At 37.4% G+C, this 18,165-nt stretch overlaps 1 protein-coding gene and 1 non-coding gene across 2 annotated transcripts; both read left to right on the top strand.

Annotated features, from left to right (window-relative positions):
• Window positions 1-777: 777 nt before the first annotated feature.
• Window positions 778-884, top strand: LOC140224129 (U6 spliceosomal RNA). Its single transcript, XR_011899403.1, has one exon. It is a non-coding gene; the product is annotated as a U6 spliceosomal RNA (small nuclear RNA).
• Window positions 885-5,157: 4,273 nt separating this feature from the next.
• On the top strand, window positions 5,158-17,284 carry LOC109044175 (ADP-dependent glucokinase). The gene is made up of 8 exons (XM_019061740.2): window positions 5,158-5,876; window positions 6,613-6,803; window positions 7,403-7,499; window positions 9,904-10,040; window positions 11,289-11,452; window positions 11,629-11,735; window positions 12,494-12,671; window positions 13,438-17,284. Exons 1-8 carry the CDS (start codon window positions 5,539-5,541, stop codon window positions 13,660-13,662), a joined length of 1,437 nt encoding a protein of 478 aa, XP_018917285.2. The 5' UTR covers window positions 5,158-5,538; the 3' UTR covers window positions 13,663-17,284.
• The last annotated feature ends 881 nt before the right edge of the window (window positions 17,285-18,165 follow it).

Genomic DNA, 18,165 nt, shown 5'->3' with positions numbered 1-18,165 from the left:
GATCAAATCATCTGATCTATCATTCGTCCCATAACTTGTAGATTCTTTCCATGTTATTCGATCCGCCGATAAACTTTTTTTAAGCTTTCAATGTCGAACTCTTAATGATTATAACTGGAATATAGGTACCTAGTGGATTTAGGTGTCCCTATCCTTGCATGATACTTTATATGCCCTTTAATGATTTTTACAGAATTCTAAAGATATTTATAGAATTATTAAAAAGAGTCATGTAAAACTTTTATAAAGGCATATACATATGTGTCACCGAAACACATATCTCCTTAAAAAATACGTTTTCTAGATGTTATGATCATTGCTCCGTTTAAAAAAAAAAAAAAAAAAAAAAAAAAAAAAAAAAAAAAAAAAAGTCTTCTGAATATGTTGTTGTCCTCATTTTAAAACTATGTGAAGTGGGCGCAAGAACAGATACGCGTTACACTCGTTCTAGTTACAGCTCAGCGGGCGCTCTCCGTCCACCAGGTAGCGCTACCAGTCTCTTCCGTCCGTCAAACGTGGCTCTAGTGTCTCAAACTCCGGCGCGACCACTTTTTAATCAAAATGATTGTTTCACGATTTAAATGGGAAACTTGTCATTCGGCCGACATTCTCTTACTTAGCTCAATATCTCGCAGTAGATTATCTGCAGGAAATCTTTATATTATGCGGGGATAGGACATAGCGCAGAGGCGACTACACAAGGAACAAGAGTACTGACAAGATGACAATCTGCTTCAGCGAGTTACGTTATAAGCAAGAGCAATTCATCCGTCCTCTGTACTCGCTTCGGCGGTACATATACTAAAATTGGAACGATACAGAGAAGATTAGCATGGCCCCTGCGCAAGGATGACACGCAAAATCGTGAAGCGTTCCACATTTTTTGGCGATCCAATCTCGCCGTCGTATGCATGTTGAACAAGATAGCTGCTTTCGAAGCCCCTAGTAAATATTGCTTCCTGTAATTTTAGAACAAATTGTGGGAATATCGATGACTCATATGTCTGCACTTCTGCTATTTTATTCATGTTTTGGTAGCATGTCGACAATATGAAGGTCTTCCTTCAATACAGCAGTCCCAATACGGAGGTTGGCATATGCATGCAACGATTCAGAAACTCAGACCATGCTTAATTTTTTTCGGTGGGAAAAGAAAAATAAGGTAGAACAGAGAAAAATGTCGCGTCGAAATTTTCTGGGATTTTTTTAAAATCATTACAGAAAATCTTTTGAAAAACTCAAAAAACGTTCAATAAAAATAAAACATAAAATGAGGTGAGTAACTTTGCAACCAGAGGTAAATACAATTTTTTTTTTCCCGTGCAGCTGTCGATATCTGGATTCATTCACATAATGAGATAACTTTTCGTCAACAAGTTGAGGGATATTGCGGCTATCCGGATTTAAAACGCATCACACTGAGAGAATGACTCAACCGTGTTCCTTCACCTACCTGCCGCAACGCTAACATCGCCGCAAAACCAGTAATGTGCGTCAATATTCTCGACTCCCTGCCCCGTTTTTACTATAATTCAAGGATATACTCATTAATTATCTACATTCGCAATGACTCAGAAACTCAGACGATGTTTGGTTTTCCCGGATGTTGAAAAAAAGGATGAAAATGGCATAAACGGAAATATCACATCGAAACTTTATAAAATTTCATATCATTCTAGGAAATTCTCGGAGACTCTTCAGAAAAACTGCGCGTGTATAGCTTTTTAAAAGGCATTCAATGAAATTAAAACATAAAAAGTGAAGAGTAACTTTGCAATCGGAGATAAAGACGCTTTCATTCGCGCGCAGCAGTCGTGTTTTTAATTCATTCACAGCAGGCGTAACGAGGTAACTATTCGACCACGGCTGTAGGCATATTGCAGTCAGCCGGATTGAAGGCGCGTCAAACTGCGAAAATGTCTCGACCTCGTTCCTTCACCTGCGTGCGACGTGGCTGGCGCGAAGCTAAAACCGCGCACCGCCGCAAAACTTAGACTGCGCATCATTATTCATGACTCTCTGCCCGGTTTTTACAATAATTAAAGGGAAAATCAACATTTTAGTTGCAGCCGCTTATGTATAACATTTTCTACCATTTTCTAACATACCATATCATCTTCATGCAAAGGGTTCATGTTCGAAGACACAAGTTACTTTACATGGTTTGCGATACGTTACTTGTTAATATGCTCATCATTTGTGGGATGGTACTGAAGATTCTGGCCACACGCCGATTGACAACACAAGACATGCAATCCTGAAACAGAGAAAATAAAATCCTAAGATGAAAGAGTTTTTTTTTTTTTTTCAAAAAAAAAAAAAAAAACCAAATCAAAAGGCATAAATGCATTGCTACTAGTGGTACGCCACAGATAAACGAAGGATGATCCAAAAGCCCCCTCCATCCACTCTAATTTTTTATCTGATTGAGACGAAGTTTCGAAACTTTGGAGGACAGGGCCGAATTTAGGGGGTGGTCTCATGAGCCGTGGTCCATGGCGGCAAATTTAGGGGGCGGCAGATGTTGTAATTTTTTCAAATGTAGGTATCAAGAAAAAAAAATCTGATTCAGAAAAAAAATTACAAACGAGAAAAGACGAGAAAATCTCTCATTTCCTGAGAGTTAAAGTACAGTAATTTCTAATTCGTTCATCTTACGGTGATACAAGAGACAGCACCTTTCAATTGTCTAGTTGAGAGAGAAACCAAACACGCAATTTGGCCTGGAGCGGCGCGGCGCGGCGCAGAGAGCAATGATGACGAGGACTTGAGATGGAAAAGAGAAGCCTTCGGCGCACCGGTCAGCATGAAACATATTAGCGCCTACAAGACTCCATGAAAACTTCACGCATTGCGTCAAACGTAGTGCGGTCAGCAGCGGTTGGCGTGAAACTCATAGCGCCTACAAGACTGCATGAAAACTTCACGCATTGCGTCAAACGTAGTGCGGTCAGCAGCGGTTGGCGTGAAACTCATAGCGCCTACAAGACTCCATGAATACTTCACGCATTGCGTCAAACACAGTGCGGTCAGCAGCGGTTGGCGTGAAACTCATAGCGCCTACAAGACTGCATGAATACTTCACGCATTGCGTCAAACACAGTGCGGTCAGCAGCGAGCCCATCGCCATCGTGCCTGATATTAGGTGTGCGACTTTTCGTGCCAAAGGGGTGTTATTCTGGTTTAACCGAAGAATACCTAAAAGGCTCTCTGTCTTCTTCGCGATCCTCATGAGTTACGCGTGACACCTTTGATGTCATTGATCAATGTCAATTCTTATAACTTCAATGATTTTATCTATACTAATAAAGCAGACTTCACGTTGATTGACTCACTCACTGACTCACTCACTCACTCACGTATCAGCGGATCTCGTGAACGGGAGGCCGTGTGACCCTGAGATTCCGCACTGGGATCCCTCTCTACCCCGAGGCGCCGGATAAGGGAGGATTTCGCGATCCGCCCGCCGGTTCGCGGGATATCGCGGTTCGCGTGGGTCGATTTTTCCGTAAGGACAACGGGTGCGAGAGAGAGTGCGAGCGAGATAGAGCGATTTCCGCGTCTCGCGCTGGAAGACAGCTGATAAATTTTACGTACGTTCTTCTGGTACGCGCAACGGGTGCGAAGAAGATGGAAGGAGTTCGGCGTCCAACGAGTGCGAGGAGGATGGAACGAGTTCGACGTCGCGCTGTTGGAAACGCCGCGCCATGATTTTTGCGAGCTCCGACTCGTGCATCCGTTGCCGGGCCACTCTCTCAGGGATGTGAAAATCTGGAAAATCTGTCTGTGCATTAGTTCTGTTTTGAAATGATTTAGGCGAATTCTCGAAAAATTTTGAGAGAAGCTGTTGTTTGGCTTCAAAAATAAAATAAATAAACCCAAATGGAACATAAAGACGGTGTGCAACGTTGCAATCGGAGGAGAAGCGGGGTTTTTGCGCGCATTTCATCAATACTTGACTCCGATCGTGGAAGGCGCTCTTGATACAACTATTTCACCACGGGGGATGTCCACATTGCTGCTCGCTATATTGAAGGCGTTCTGTACTGTGATGACGGCTCGGTCGAACAGCGCCTGCAGACGCGGTGCTGACAGCAGAGCAAAACTAGAACATCGTTTCGACATTCTCCACCTGCTTTCTGTTTCTATCATAGTTTACCGAAACACATGAGTCATACTTGCAAAATTTTGGATCATCGCTAATGTTTTTTCCTTTTTTTTTTCTTAATTTCAAAGCATTAAATCTTATACAAGGAAACCGATGGTTACATCCCATAGTTCTCGTAAAATCGAGATTGGATTCTTGCAATTCGTCACTTTTAACAAGCAGAAATGAAGCGAGCAACTATTTGAACTCCGGAGTGGGTATGTGGTATCATAAAAAATTGAAGGAAAATCATACGTTTTCGCCCATCCCAAGTAACAGATGTTTATGAGTTTTATGCGCACATTTACGTAGTCTTAGTTGAGTACCTAAGAAATTCGCGTGTATGCCACGATATTGATTTGAATAACGCGCAATTATAATACTCTTAGAAATTCGCCAGGAACACGACGTATTTGCCGTGATATCGTGGTGATTATCGTGTAATTTCTAATAATTTGTTTTTCAAAATCCCTGGAAAAATCACGTTTTCTCCGCGATGTCGATGACAAACCCGCCATTGCTGAGAATTAAACGAAACCGTTGGTTAAATCCCGTAATTTTCGCGGCTGAAACTCACCAGCTGTAACTTCAATTAAACATTGGACTGACAAAAGTAACACATCTTTATGAAAATAACCAACTTTTGATTGGGTATTGTTGATTATTATAATGATCATATGAGCTTACTGCAGAACAGACCAAAATAGCAGCTTTAATCAGCATACTACTAAGCTCTGCATTTTTATCAAACCAGTGCGTCTCGCCAATTTTGAAATAGTAAAAAATAATTCAGAATCACAATTAGTAACTGATCACTAATCACAGTGATTGCTGATGGTGGGGGTTTTCCTGTGCGTAGCACGGGTTTCCTGCTAGTACTTTAATAAGCGAGCCAAAGACGTCGCAAAATTCAGCTCGGGAATTTAGCATTTTAGACGTCGACGAATGAAAATAAGTCAAAACATTTTTTCGCTGGCAAACTGACAACTATGAATTTATTTTATAAACAAACCTTGGTTTTGAGGTTATGTATGGTTATGAACGGAATGGTACGGATTGAGTAGATGAATTCAGTCTTCGTGTCTGCATCAGTGTATTTCATTTGCATTTTTTAGGTTTCTGTATTCCTCTCTCTCCCACCATGTCAGTTTTTTATCATGTGCACGTTCTACAAGCTTATTATTGATTGTCATGTTGCAATTATTCACCCAGTCGTGAGTGATTTGGCATGTTAAGTTTGAGCATCTAATTTTCTTTTAATGTTAAAACAGTGCTCTTTAAAATGTACCAATATACTCACCATTTCGATCTTGCTCGACTTTGAGCTTCTCTGTTTTTGAACCAGCTGTGATTAAACTTGCATTGTACTCAAAGTTTCAAATAAAAGAAAAATGAGTTTTCCTGGAGGCTCCAAAGTGATTTCCGTCGGATTATTCTGCTCTATGTTGGGTATCTTAATAGCTCTGTTTTTAAGCTATCCAAACGATGTATTGGTGAAAAGAATGAACAAAGTCTTAAATGGTCTTCTTGAAGCAGAGAAATTTGAAAGACTCGCCCCTCCAAAAGTTGCTGTAGGATATGGCGCATGCCTTGACTTAGTAGTCGATGCTCAACAACTTTTGCCCACAGTGGATGATATTGATGCACGAGAGAATTTTGACTACATCAGCTCTATGGAAGAGCTATACCAGTCTTATTCCTATTATTTTCAGCATGGCACCGCTGCAGAGTAAGTCTGAATGTAAATTTTTAAGCTTTACTTTTTTCTATAGCCCTAAAACAATCTGTGAGAGACATGAATTCCCGCGAGTATTTCTCATTTTGACGACTAGAACTGAAGGATAGCAAGAACGAAGAAATGTCACATCATCCTGAATGTATCAATCATCAGTTGGTTGGCTTAACAGTGACCACATAAATTTATGTAGAATTGTGCTGTTTTCTAATGCGACTTTAATCAATATCACCCACCATTTAATCCATTCTCTCTTCTCCCAGTTTGCGGTAGGTGTGCCTTTACATGTAAAATGACTGGCATTGTGCTTTTTTTGCAAAGAAAATTTCAGACGCGAGCATATAAATTGATTTTTAGCCTTTATTAACTTCCTATCAACTGAACCTTAAAATTACTGCCCGCGTGCTCTTTTATGTCTGAATTGTCTTTCTTATCCATCTCAGCCTATTTATTATCTACTTAACAAGTAGCATATTCCTTACCAAGACTCTTTTGGCAAATAAAATTACAAGTCTTCCGGAATGAATTATTGTTTTCGTTCAAGTGCGCTCGGACAAAATCATTCAGGCATTAATTCTTTGGGTGAAAGATCTCATCAGTGATCATTTATTATCATGGTTGCATGCACAATTTCTCGTGTGATGGCATTGCTTTAGATATTCTGTGCAAAATTCATAATAACTCATTCAGACGCATCAAGTTAATTTAACTAATTTTTATCCACTCACAGACGGTATATCTCAAACACAACCTTATTCAATGAGCTCATCACGAAAGCGGCCAGTTTACCCTCATCGCGTTACTCTGTCGGTGGTAATGCTCCTGTTATGGCTACCAGATTTGCTTTAGAAGGATGTTCTGTGATGTTGTCTACACTTGCAACACCTTCACTGAGAGAGAAACTTCTACCAGATCTGCAAAGTAAGCTAACTTTCTCATTGTGTTCTACTATAGTGATTCATGGTTTAGAATGAATTAACACGTCCTCTCAAGCAAGGATCCCAAAGTGCTGTGCACCATATTTTGTTGGCCTCCTGTAGTGTAGTGATTTTAGCGCTTGCTCTACGATTGGGAGGTTCCGGGTTCGATTCCCGGCCAGGTGACCCGAGTTTGATGGTCTCAAGGAACGGTTGTCTGGGGCTGGCTTGATTATGGACAGAGGGGAGGAGGGGGACTTTGGGGACTTTAAGGAGCAAAATTATCCCTTGTGGGATGTTTGCAGTAAAAAAAAAAAAAAATATTTCCTATATTGTGAAGTCAATTGCTTCAGTGCATGAGAAAGGCATACTACCTAGTACCAGTTTATAATAGACGGGCTTTGATCGCAGGTTACTCCAAATTCATCCTCTATTTTCAACGGGAATTTTTCAAATTGTATTTTCATAGTGAGGGTGTACCTATCTAAATGGTGATTTTACTGTAAAGGATCATACTTCGTTCCCCAATTTACATACATCTGTTTTAGTAACATTAATAGTTTTAATGTTTGTTGTGATGTCTCTGTCCTGTACCATTAATAGTTGTTGGAGGGGAGACATCTCACGATGATATCCATCTTATCCTGGAATACAAAGCAGATGAAGAATGGGGCCATCTAAAAGCTCCGCGAGCGAACAGGTATTTTTTCTTTTTTCAGGTGCTTTTTACTGTACATAGTATTGAAATACTTGTCGCAATTGTGGCAAATGCAACATTATTAGTTAACTTCTCTTTTCAAAATATTGAATCGATAATATTACTTTTTGAGTAGGTACCTACATGCTCAGGGCACATGCTACTAGGGTTTGGTTCTCCAGCCCTGAAAAGAACCTGATTTTCATATTTTTTTGGTAGGTCATATTCATAGTCGTTCCTTAAACAGGACCTTCCCTCAGGAGGTTCAATCTGATTCAAATGGTGACCAAGCAAGGTTTAAGGAGGTTCTTTAACCTCGGAGAAAAATATGGAAGAATGGAATTGATTCTTGGATTAAAAGACAACTTTATTGAGTCCCTAATAAAGTTAAACAGTTTAACTTTGGAAATAGATCCTTGCAAGGGACTACAACGACTTGCCTCCAAGAAAATGAGAGATTCAGAAGTAAAGATGTTATTGCTGCTTTTAGAAATTTTAAGATAGGTTCATACCTAAGTACCTACCTCAAAGTTTGTCAAAATCATAGAATTTTTCATTTTTTTTTTATTTTTTTTTTTTGCACTGGTGAATCATTTTATTTGCTTGCAAAGGTTTATTTCCAAAATTAAACAGTTGAGATTCGCTAAAATTGTCCTTCTTATTATACTAAGTTAAAGATCTCCTTGAACCTCCCTTATTCATGATGCATAGCGTATGGGGCCTCTTAAGAAACGGAGCTGTTGAAGGATTGACTATGCATACGGCATTAAAAGTGCAGGCAATTTGTTTTTGGGTACCCTAATTTTTTCTTCATCCTCTTCATTTTCTCTGTCTTCTGTTTCTAAGTTTTCTTTCTAAGTTGAGAGATCGAAGGAGAATTGCTCCACTGTCTCGCACAAAATTTTCTTTTCTTTTCTTTCATTCGCTTTTTTGTTACCCACTTCTACGTTTCAGTGGTTCTGCTGCCAATTAAATTCAATTGAATGATTACACACCTTACTTTTTTACAACAACATCAGCAAATGTTCGCATCTCTGGTAATCCTAACTTTGAATTGATTGGATTGTTTCCCCTGTCCCTTTGACACTAATATTCATCATTAAGAATGTCAGCTTCACTCTTTGGTTTTTTCTAACTAGGGATGCAAATTATTCTCTACCAAGCAGTCACAACCAAATTGTGGAAGTGCCCTAAAAGTGGATTTCACATTTTCAAATTTTGTAAAGTATAATGCGTTTTGGGCACACATCCAAAAAATTATCCAAAATTTTGCTCAGTGCATTGTGTTGACCTTTTTGCAAAAACCCAGCGCGTTGCAGAAAATTGTGGAGGTCTGCTGGCAAATTAAACCCAGAACAATTTGCACCCCTGTCTCTAACTTTGATTCTAACCTTGAAGTGATATACACCAGTTTCCTCTCCTCCCAGAATGGGCTTTACTATTATGTGAAGTCCTCCTCTGTAATATCTTAACTGCCTTTTGAATCAGAAATTTTAACCTCTTAAGATGTGATAGTCACCCTACAGGAATTCAGCTCCTTCAACACCTCAGCGCCAAGCATAAATGCCTTTTAAACCCACAGATGTTGCCGAATTTACTTCAATAATAAACAACTTTTCAAGGAAATTCATGAATTTTTTTCCGATGCTTTTTCAGAGAATTTTTATTGCAATTCAATTCAAAGTATCTGAAAATTTCGAGGAGGAATATTGATAACTTTTCTCAAAAATTAACATTTTTCAAGATAATTTTGGTAGCTTCCGAATTTTGATACAGTGTTTTTCCTTGTTGCTATGTCTATGTAATTACACGCCATTTCTGCATAATTGAGAGCTCTTTTTTGAGTAATGAAATAACGCACACTTTTTTTTGTTAAGTTTAAGCCCCCTTTGCCAATGATAATAGTTTGAACTAGGTTGACATTGTCAGGATACCGAACGGAAATCCAAAAAACATAAATCTGAACCTGAAAATGCTTAATTTTAAAATTTTCCAACAGCGATGCCGCATTTTACCTTTGCATGACAGATTAAGTATCCGCTATGGAGTATGTAGAATTTGGATCCTCTGATAAAAATTACATTCTAAAGAGTACAATGGATAGTGATTGCATCAAATCTTAAATCATCCTCTTTCTTTAAATCATCATTTCGTGACATTATATTTCATATTCAGTTAAGTATGTCTACAAAAGGTCTTATTTACCAACGAAAGTTTATTTTGAAAAAGACTGGTTTTATCTCAGATGAATGTAACAAATGTTCCAATATTTTGCCCCAATTTCGGAAGACTTACAAGCTTTTAAAACATCAGAATAATACAAAACTCTCAAACCTCAATTGAGAGTTTATTGAGTAACTGAAACAAACGCTATTCTTTTACTGAGCTGAAATCTTTTTCTTTGTAGGTTTATTGTTCACAACGATAAGAATAACCCACTCATAACGTCTCTGGAGGAACTTGACTCAAATTTGGGTGATTTCGGTCCAGATTTACTTGTTGTAAGCGGCCTGCAGATGATGAATGGATACCCGTTTCCATCAGGTTTGTTTTCCCACACTTATGACAGACCAATGTCAGACAGTTCGTCTCCAAAAATTATCACAAATGAAATAATAGGGTGTCCTTCTCAGACTTGTGGCATTGGAGGAAGGTGAGCCAGGGAAACTAACTGCCTCAACAGGAATTAACATTTGCTCAGTCTCTTTAATGTCCTAAAAATCATTTGGAATCTTGAAGGTATGTAGATAGAAAAATAGCGTCGTCACAGCTTGCAGTTTACATTAAAAGAATGGGCCTGTTGCAAACTTTAGCTAGAGCAAAAATCAGAGTTGTTTCTATCAGTCAATGTCTCAAAAATCATAATGAGCACATCGGCGAAGTTTGAAATGCATTCCTAACTTCACAATCTTCGTAAGAAATTTGCATATTTTTGAGCTTCCCACTTCAAAAATGATACTACGGCACAGGTGAACATTTTGTTAGAGGTGTCGTTCTATCTAACCCCTGTGCACTAGGATACTACACAATATTCAACATGGCTGGCACCAATCCGCCAAAACGCATGTGCCTGGATGAGATTCTAACCATTTGTTAACAACCTAGCGTGTTTACATTTACGATTTCTTTGCGTTGATACATAAAGATCTGCTTTGGTTGACCTTAGGCTCCCGATTGCGATTTGCGCGCGGAAGCTTTGGCTGTTGGGTATTGCTATTGTGAAAGGGTTGAATGGAACGACTCTTCTAACGAAATGTTCACCTGTGCCGTAGTATCGTTTTTGAAGCGGGGAGCTAAAAAAACCGCAAATTCCCTACACAGATTATGAATATAGGAGTACATTTTGAACTTTGCCAATGCGCTCACCGTCATTTTTAAGACATTTACTGATAGCAACAACTCTTATTTTCGCTCTAGCAAAAGTTTGCAACAGGCCCATTGATCATGGTAATGATTTATCTATATCAATATGGAAAGAGAACATGCTATTATATGAGTGTGTTATGGACTCCTATGAGCGGGACTACAACTTTCAGATTCCTTCAAGTCAATCGATTGATATTCCTCTCACGTACTCTTTTAGTTTTTTTAAAAAACAAATTGCCAGTTGATCTTTTCCAATATTTTCTTGAATTGCACAGGGAGCTAGTACTTAAATTTATCCATGTGAATCGACCAACCTCTAACTTATTTTTTTGACAGTTTAATGAATCTGATAAGTATTGTGCTCATGATTAGATTTGATTATCCTGAAGCTCTTGTAATAATCAACTGATTGTTTCCCTATTTTAGGCGTCCGAGAGGAGAGAATTGAGAAGATAAGAGAACAGATAAACAAACAACCATCTTCAACAAGAATTCATTTTGAAATGGCATCCTTTACGGAAATATCACTCTTGGATGAGCTCCTGTCCAATGTCATTCCTTTCTCTAACTCCTTGGGAATGAATGAAATTGTAAGTTACTTCTTCTTCATTTGTTGTAACAAAGGAATTGTTCAACTCTCATCTCCCTATATTTTATTATTATATGTATTTACCTTAAAAGAAGTGTGATGTACCTGTATAAAATTCCAGTTTTTATATATCTGTAAAATATTTCAGATTGGTGTATTCTTTATTCTATTTTCCAGGAGCTAGAAAATTTACTGAGCATTTTGAAGTATGGCAACATTAGCTATGTTAGCGATTCAAATCCTAGGGTAGCTACAGTGCTTGATCAAATGCGACAAGTTTACAAGTAAGAGACTCCTTATTTTATGTTTAGTTTTGAGTATCCTTGTTGCAACAAATTTTAGAATCATCAGTGCTTTTTCTGCAGCACCTTTCTGAAGTTGAGATTGAATTGGATGGATCATGGCTGTCAAAACATTATTCAGAAGAATCTTTTTAAAATATTGATAGCAAAAATGCTAAACAACATATCTTCATTGCAGTGTTGCAAAAGTTCCACACTCATTTTATTTTTTCAATGAGAAACAAGCCAACTTTATAGCTCAAAATTTTCACAGAATATTCTACTAACAGAGAAAAAAACATACCTAGAGAACTCTTTCAAGAAATAATGTCAACTAGTTTTCCTGAGCAAAGTAAATCATGATAGGAAGTCTCCAATGTCGCAAATAGAGATATGTGATTTCACACTTCGGCTATCAATATTATTGATAAAATTTCAACTCAAATAAATGCAGCATCTGTTTTTGCCTGTTGCATCATTGAGCCTTCTTGTACTTTAGAAATTGAAAGAGGACCCTCAATCACTTCAAAGGTTCAAGAGTGCACTGATCAAAAAGTCACAGAAAAGCATGTCAATCAATGTGATCCTTAGTTTGTTGTTTTGATTCATTTTTTTACATTATGTGGAAAACTAGTAGATAGATAGCAACCTCCTTTCGTGTTAATTTGCTGCTCCTGGCCATTTTGGTTCATTTCCCCCCAAGTCTATTTGTCTTTACGAATCCAAGTATATTGTTACCAAAAATTGTTTTTTTATCTCAGGCTCATCACTGATAAAAGTAGGAACATCAAGAACAGTCGCATGCTGACTCGCCTTCATGTTCACACGCTAGCATATCAAGTTATCCTCACTACACAGCCTTCAAGATGGAAGCACTCACGCGCGGCAGCAGCAAGGGCCGCTCTTACGGCACACAGATATATCTGCGGAACTTCAGAGGTGAAGATCTTTTTCAGTTTCCTAATCTGGTTCTTAAGTTCACCTGCCAAATAGACCACTGCGGGTTGACTATTGAAATTAATAAACAAAGCAATAGATGAAGAAGACAAAGGCAAATGGAGAGATCCTATTGTTTGAAATGGGTGGTTGTCATATACTAATGGGAGAAATGATAGACTGAAAATGTTCAAGAATAGTATGAATAATATTATTAATATTTTGTGAAAATGTTAAAGAATGATGCCGATTTGTTCTACATCCAAAAGTGAAGTAGAAAAGATGAGGAAACACCACAATTGAGCTACGTCTTATGGTCTCCGTCAATTTTCAATTTGATTATCATCTTAATTATTTTTACAGCAAACAAATTTCACTCCTTTTCTGGTCTACCAAAATTTACTTTTGGGATTCAATACTTAAGCAAGGGATTTTCCCCCCTAATGATGTAAGAGGATATCTATGCTGAAACTGCAGAAGCGCGTTTTTCGGGTCAGTGGTGCTGCAGACCTCCTGTAGTGCATACTCTATTTTCTGAATAGAAAACTACTCTTTCAATGTCATTTTCTTAAAACCTCAGCAATTTTCTTCTCCATGTAAAGAATATCCTGTAAAAATTTCCAGCCATGATGTTAGTTAATTCTCATTTAATGAAATTAAACTCAGAACACCAAAATTAGAAACACCAAATATGAAATATGTTTTTGAAGTTTCAGTGTGGATATGCAGATATCACCGTATTTAACGCTTTTTGCATTGAATTTTCTAGGTGGATGTTGACCGAGCAAAATTAATACTCAATGAAAGTTTCTCAACCTCGAGGATAATTGGTAGTAGACGAGTTTCAATTATCGACGACAGTCCAGTTTCTTGTTGGACAGAATCTCCACAGTTTGAGATCTGCGTGGCTCCTGTTTTAGTCTGCACTTCACCACGGCAAACAGCAGGTGGCGGAGACAACATTTCCGCTGCTGGACTAGCACCTCAACTGTAATTGCTCCTCTGATCTCATTATAGATGAATGTGACATATGGGAAGATTGTCATCCCTTAAGAGACATGTGTTTAAATGAAATTATCTAGGCCACAAAGAACACAGTTATACAAATATCCGCAGGTATAATTTCTCCTAGGGATGGTTCTTAAAATACGTAATTCTAAACCGCAAATTTTTCGACTCTCCCTCCTCCTCCCTATCCCTTAAGACTTAAAAACAAAATTGCATAAATCTCTTCTCAACCTTCCTCTCCCCTAAAGCATTATGTATTTAATGAAGGACTCCTAACAATGAATGGACTTCATTATGTGATTGGAAACTACTATTTTTGGTTCATCCATAGAAGAACCTCTTTAAATAGGCAAACTTATGGCATACTGATGTGTTGTTTCTAAAATAAACCAGAAATAATGGCTTCTTATCGCAAAGTGTAGTCTAAATAGTATGTTGAATTTCGACTTGAAATCGAAAACTAGTGGTGCATTATAACTTATTTGGTTTTTAAGTTCAGTTTTGAAACTAGAATATTTGTTATTTGTAAGAATTTATACAAAATTTTGAAGGGCTGCATAGTTTATTCGCCCTGTTTTTCTTTTGCAGCTATTCTATTTGCTGAAAAGTGAATTTTTGAGCATTTTTACATGCACTGAAAAAATACCCGACTTGAACTCAATGTTAACAATATTGGGTCTTAAGTAAACATTAAAATCACTTGAATCAAATAGATTTCTGCTTGATATTAGCAAATTTTTTCTCGATGCATGCATCTTCCTTCCTGGTTATAGAGAAATTTCTTTTTGGCGGAAATTTCAAGATTATTCCTGCCTGAATCAAATAACTTTTTTTCAGTGTAAGTTTAGCAAACAAAATTTAGCAGTGCTCCTGCCCCTTTGTCAGCTATAAGGAGGAGTCTTTTTTCCTCCTTGCAGGTTGATCATTGATATTGATAGACAAAGCGTTAGTCTAAAGAGACAAAGGGAAAATGGACAGAGTCTGTTGGTGGGAGCGGGTGGTTGTTTTAGACTGAAGAGAAAATGATGGTCTACCTACAGGGTCTCTCGTGGGTTGCTTACCTCCTTTATCCATGGCAACTACCAGCTTTGACCAATAGAATCTTTTCATTCTCTCTGGCAATTTGGCAGCGCTGCCACATTTTCATCAGTATCTCATGGAAAAAAGCTCATGACTTTACTTTTCAGCCACCATATTGTGGAGACTGATGCATGGAAATTCATTTTCTTAAAGTTAATTTTATTGGATGTTTTTGGATATGATACCTAAAAACATCAAAATTTAATTGATGGCAAGTCACATGGAATTTCAAGCGCTTTCCTTATTTGTTGGAAGGTCTTTTTGTTTTTATGAATCATTTGTAATTTCTACTAGTTCTCAAGAAGTTTTGAAATTCAGTACGTCCTTTTAACTTCTTAAGGCATTTTGCTCTCTGTAAGTACATACTGAATTGTAACTCAGGGTTCAAAGGGTTTTTTACCCATTTTTGTCTTTTAACTATCGGAAAATTTTGCCTTGCCTCAGACCGTCAAATGAATCTCCTTGGACAACTCACTATTTCACTGAGGTTGAACAAAGTGCAAGTCAAAATGTATTATTACTTGTCAGCAGAATCGTAGTAAATTCCAACAAGTTGACTGTTTTTTGCGATCTGACATTTTTGCCTCCAGGTTATACTTTTTATTTACCTCATGGCCAATTGTCTAATTTCATGGCAAAATGCCCAATTCTACAACAAGTGCGATTTGTCCAATTTTTACGAAGTGCTGAGCACATAAGAACAGAAAGTTATCACTTTTAAAGACTGTATCACATTTGCTGCAATTTATTTTCATGGTTAAAAAGTTGTTGATCCCAAGTTTCAATCGCATTAATAGGAAACCCAGTTGTGACAAAAATATTTAGGTAATAATGGATCAACATTTGTGCAAGGTACTTGAGGTATGGTTATTTATTGAGTATATTGTCAGTATTTTGTAAACATTTGGTCAGTATTACTATGAAAGGTTTTGCCTTAATGTTGATTATAGTATAGATTCAATATTTACGAGTTTTTTTTATATTTCACACCGTATGATTTATTCATAATTATCTTCTAAGTTATTGTTATATAAATACTGATTTCAATATTTTTTTTTAAATATTTGAGCTTTTTTATGAACTTTTTATCAGAATATATTATTCCTGAAAAAATATTTATAGGTACTTACGCTGTTCTCATGAATAGTATTCTTCAAATGGTTTTCGTATGCAACATCATTGGCTATGGGCTAAATACTCTTGTCTTAACATGGGAATAAGAACTTGTGTTTTTTAGGTACATAGCTTGCCTTTTTTTTAAGTGGTATTTTGGCTAAGGGAAAAATTAGTTTTAAAGGGAAGTGAATTCCTCGGGCTTTAAAGATAAGTTCACTTGCTTTGAATCTCAGATAATATCATGCTTTTAAACTTTATCTTGTGTTAGAATTTTGTAATTAATAGAATAGAACAAATAGAAAAATTCAGTATGTTGTTACAGGAAAAAAAAATTTCAGCAAAATGACGTATCGATGGCCAAAGTGCAAAACCACACATTTCCATCACAATGTTTCAAAATTTCCACTCCCACTTTTTTCGAAGAAGAACAAGTCAATTTCATAGCTTAAAATTTTTACAGGATACTGTACTAAAAGAGAAGGATAATCAAGGAAGTATTTAAAAAATTCCCATTTACTAGTTTTTCAATGGAAAAATAAAGTGTAACATGATGTCTGCAACATCACAAACAGATATACGCAGTTTCGCACTATGGCCATTGATATGTGGAAATGTCTATTTGTCATTTCATTTTTTATTTCATTTTGTATGTTACCTGCGCCTAATTTTAAGGTGATCCATTCTGTCCGCAGAATCCTATTCTTTCTTGACAAACAGGACACTCTTTTATATTTTTTCAACTTGTTTTGAACACATCTCAAAGATAAATCTGCCTTGTTCATTTCATGCAAAAATCTGTAATTGACATTTGGCTTTTTAGCCTTGGTCAACATGATTTAGAATTTATAACTTCTTAATTTTATGTGGTGGTATAATCCTGTGCTCAGGCAGTATTGTTTAACTCCTTTTTTCTTTCGCTGGGTGTTAACTGCAAAAAAAAAACATGTGGATGAATTATGGAGAAATTTTAATTTGTTTTCAAACGGACCATCCTCTCTCTTTTTTCTGACATCCTGTTTATAACAGAGGAGTCCGATGGCTGTAATGTTATTCCTATTTTTTATTTGTTTGTTTCCTAGCATAGGGTACTCATCTGTTTGAGGAGATTTGAGAAGCATTATACCTCCACATCATATTGCTTTGGCAGGTACATGCTCTCTCAAATCTCTGCTGCTCAGTGTTTTTGCAATGTGTGTAGCTCAATGATGGTACCAGGAACCATTAGCCAAACATTTATGGCTTTATTTTGATTTAACGTTTTGTTTTCTTTAGTGTTGTTATTTTGTAGAAGGGCATACGGAAAATGTAAGGTTTTGTTCTCCTTTTCATTTTATTAATTTTTTTCCCCCTGTTTCTTTGTTTATCTTTACATCTAGTCAAGTTTTAAAAATAAATAAGAAATCAAAACCTAATATCATTCTCTTAGTGTAATTTATGTGTTTCTTTGAAACCTTTGTCCCTTATGAAGTGAAAAATGTGTGTACCATTACTAAATAATGAAATCAGATGTAAACACTTGGTTCCGCTCAGGCCCGGACTTAGGGCGTGCGGTGCTTACGGGCACCAGCCTTTGGGAGGCGCCACGAAAGAAGAAGAGAGGGGAAAAAAGGAAGGAAAAGGAAAAAAGGGAAGAAAGGACAAGGGGAAAAAAGGAAAAGGAAACAAGGTTTGGCAGTGAAAGCAAGGAAGAAGAGTGGAAATGGAAGGAAAAAGGAGGCAAGAAAAGTGAAAAGAGAGTCCGCGAGAAAGGGGGGGGGGCATAAACCATGAACAAAATATAAAGAGAATTGCCGTCTAAAGGTAAATTTTCAGGACAAAAACTCCACCTGGTCCATAGATGGTCAGGCGCCCCTTGACTCTAAATTTGCGGCTGTACAGAAATACAAGAGTAGGCATGTAGTAAGGGGGCGCCATAAATCCATCGAACAGGAGCCGACATAGCATTTCAGGCCACGTCCGCCATCTTGGATTTGAGAATTTTTAAACATAGTAAAAATTCGAGTTTCCGGTCGAAAAATACCCTCAGACACCGAGTTTCAAAAAAATCCATCGAACAGGAGCCGACATAGCATTTTAGGCCACGTCCGCCATCTTGGATTTGAGAATTTTCAAAAATCGACTAAAAATTCGAGTTTCCCGTCGAAAAGTACTCCTGATCCCGCGGTTTACAATGCCCTAACGAACAGAAATGGAGGCCAGAACCGGGGCTCATTTTAGGCCACATCCAACATTTTGGACTTGAGAATTTTTAAAAATTGACTAAATATTCGAGTTGTCCTTCAAGCCCTTCAAT

This window comes from Bemisia tabaci, chromosome 2 (genome assembly GCF_918797505.1).
Source record: "Bemisia tabaci chromosome 2, PGI_BMITA_v3".
NCBI classification, from domain to species: Eukaryota; Metazoa; Arthropoda; class Insecta; order Hemiptera; family Aleyrodidae; genus Bemisia; species Bemisia tabaci.
Note: the sequence above shows the minus strand (reverse complement) of the source record. Positions and strands in the feature narration are given on the sequence as shown.

What these genes read in the sequence shown, in the direction of transcription:
- LOC109044175 (XM_019061740.2), top strand. Translation starts at nt 5,539, where the DNA reads ATGAGTTTTCCTGGAGGCTCCAAAGTGATTTCCGTCGGATTATTCTGC. An exon ending in ACTTCTACCAGATCTGCAAA is followed by an intron (nt 6,804 to 7,402) that starts GTAAGCTAACTT and finishes TACCATTAATAG; the next exon opens with TTGTTGGAGGGGAGACATCT. An exon ending in CAAATGCGACAAGTTTACAA is followed by an intron (nt 11,736 to 12,493) that starts GTAAGAGACTCC and finishes TTTTTATCTCAG; the next exon opens with GCTCATCACTGATAAAAGTA.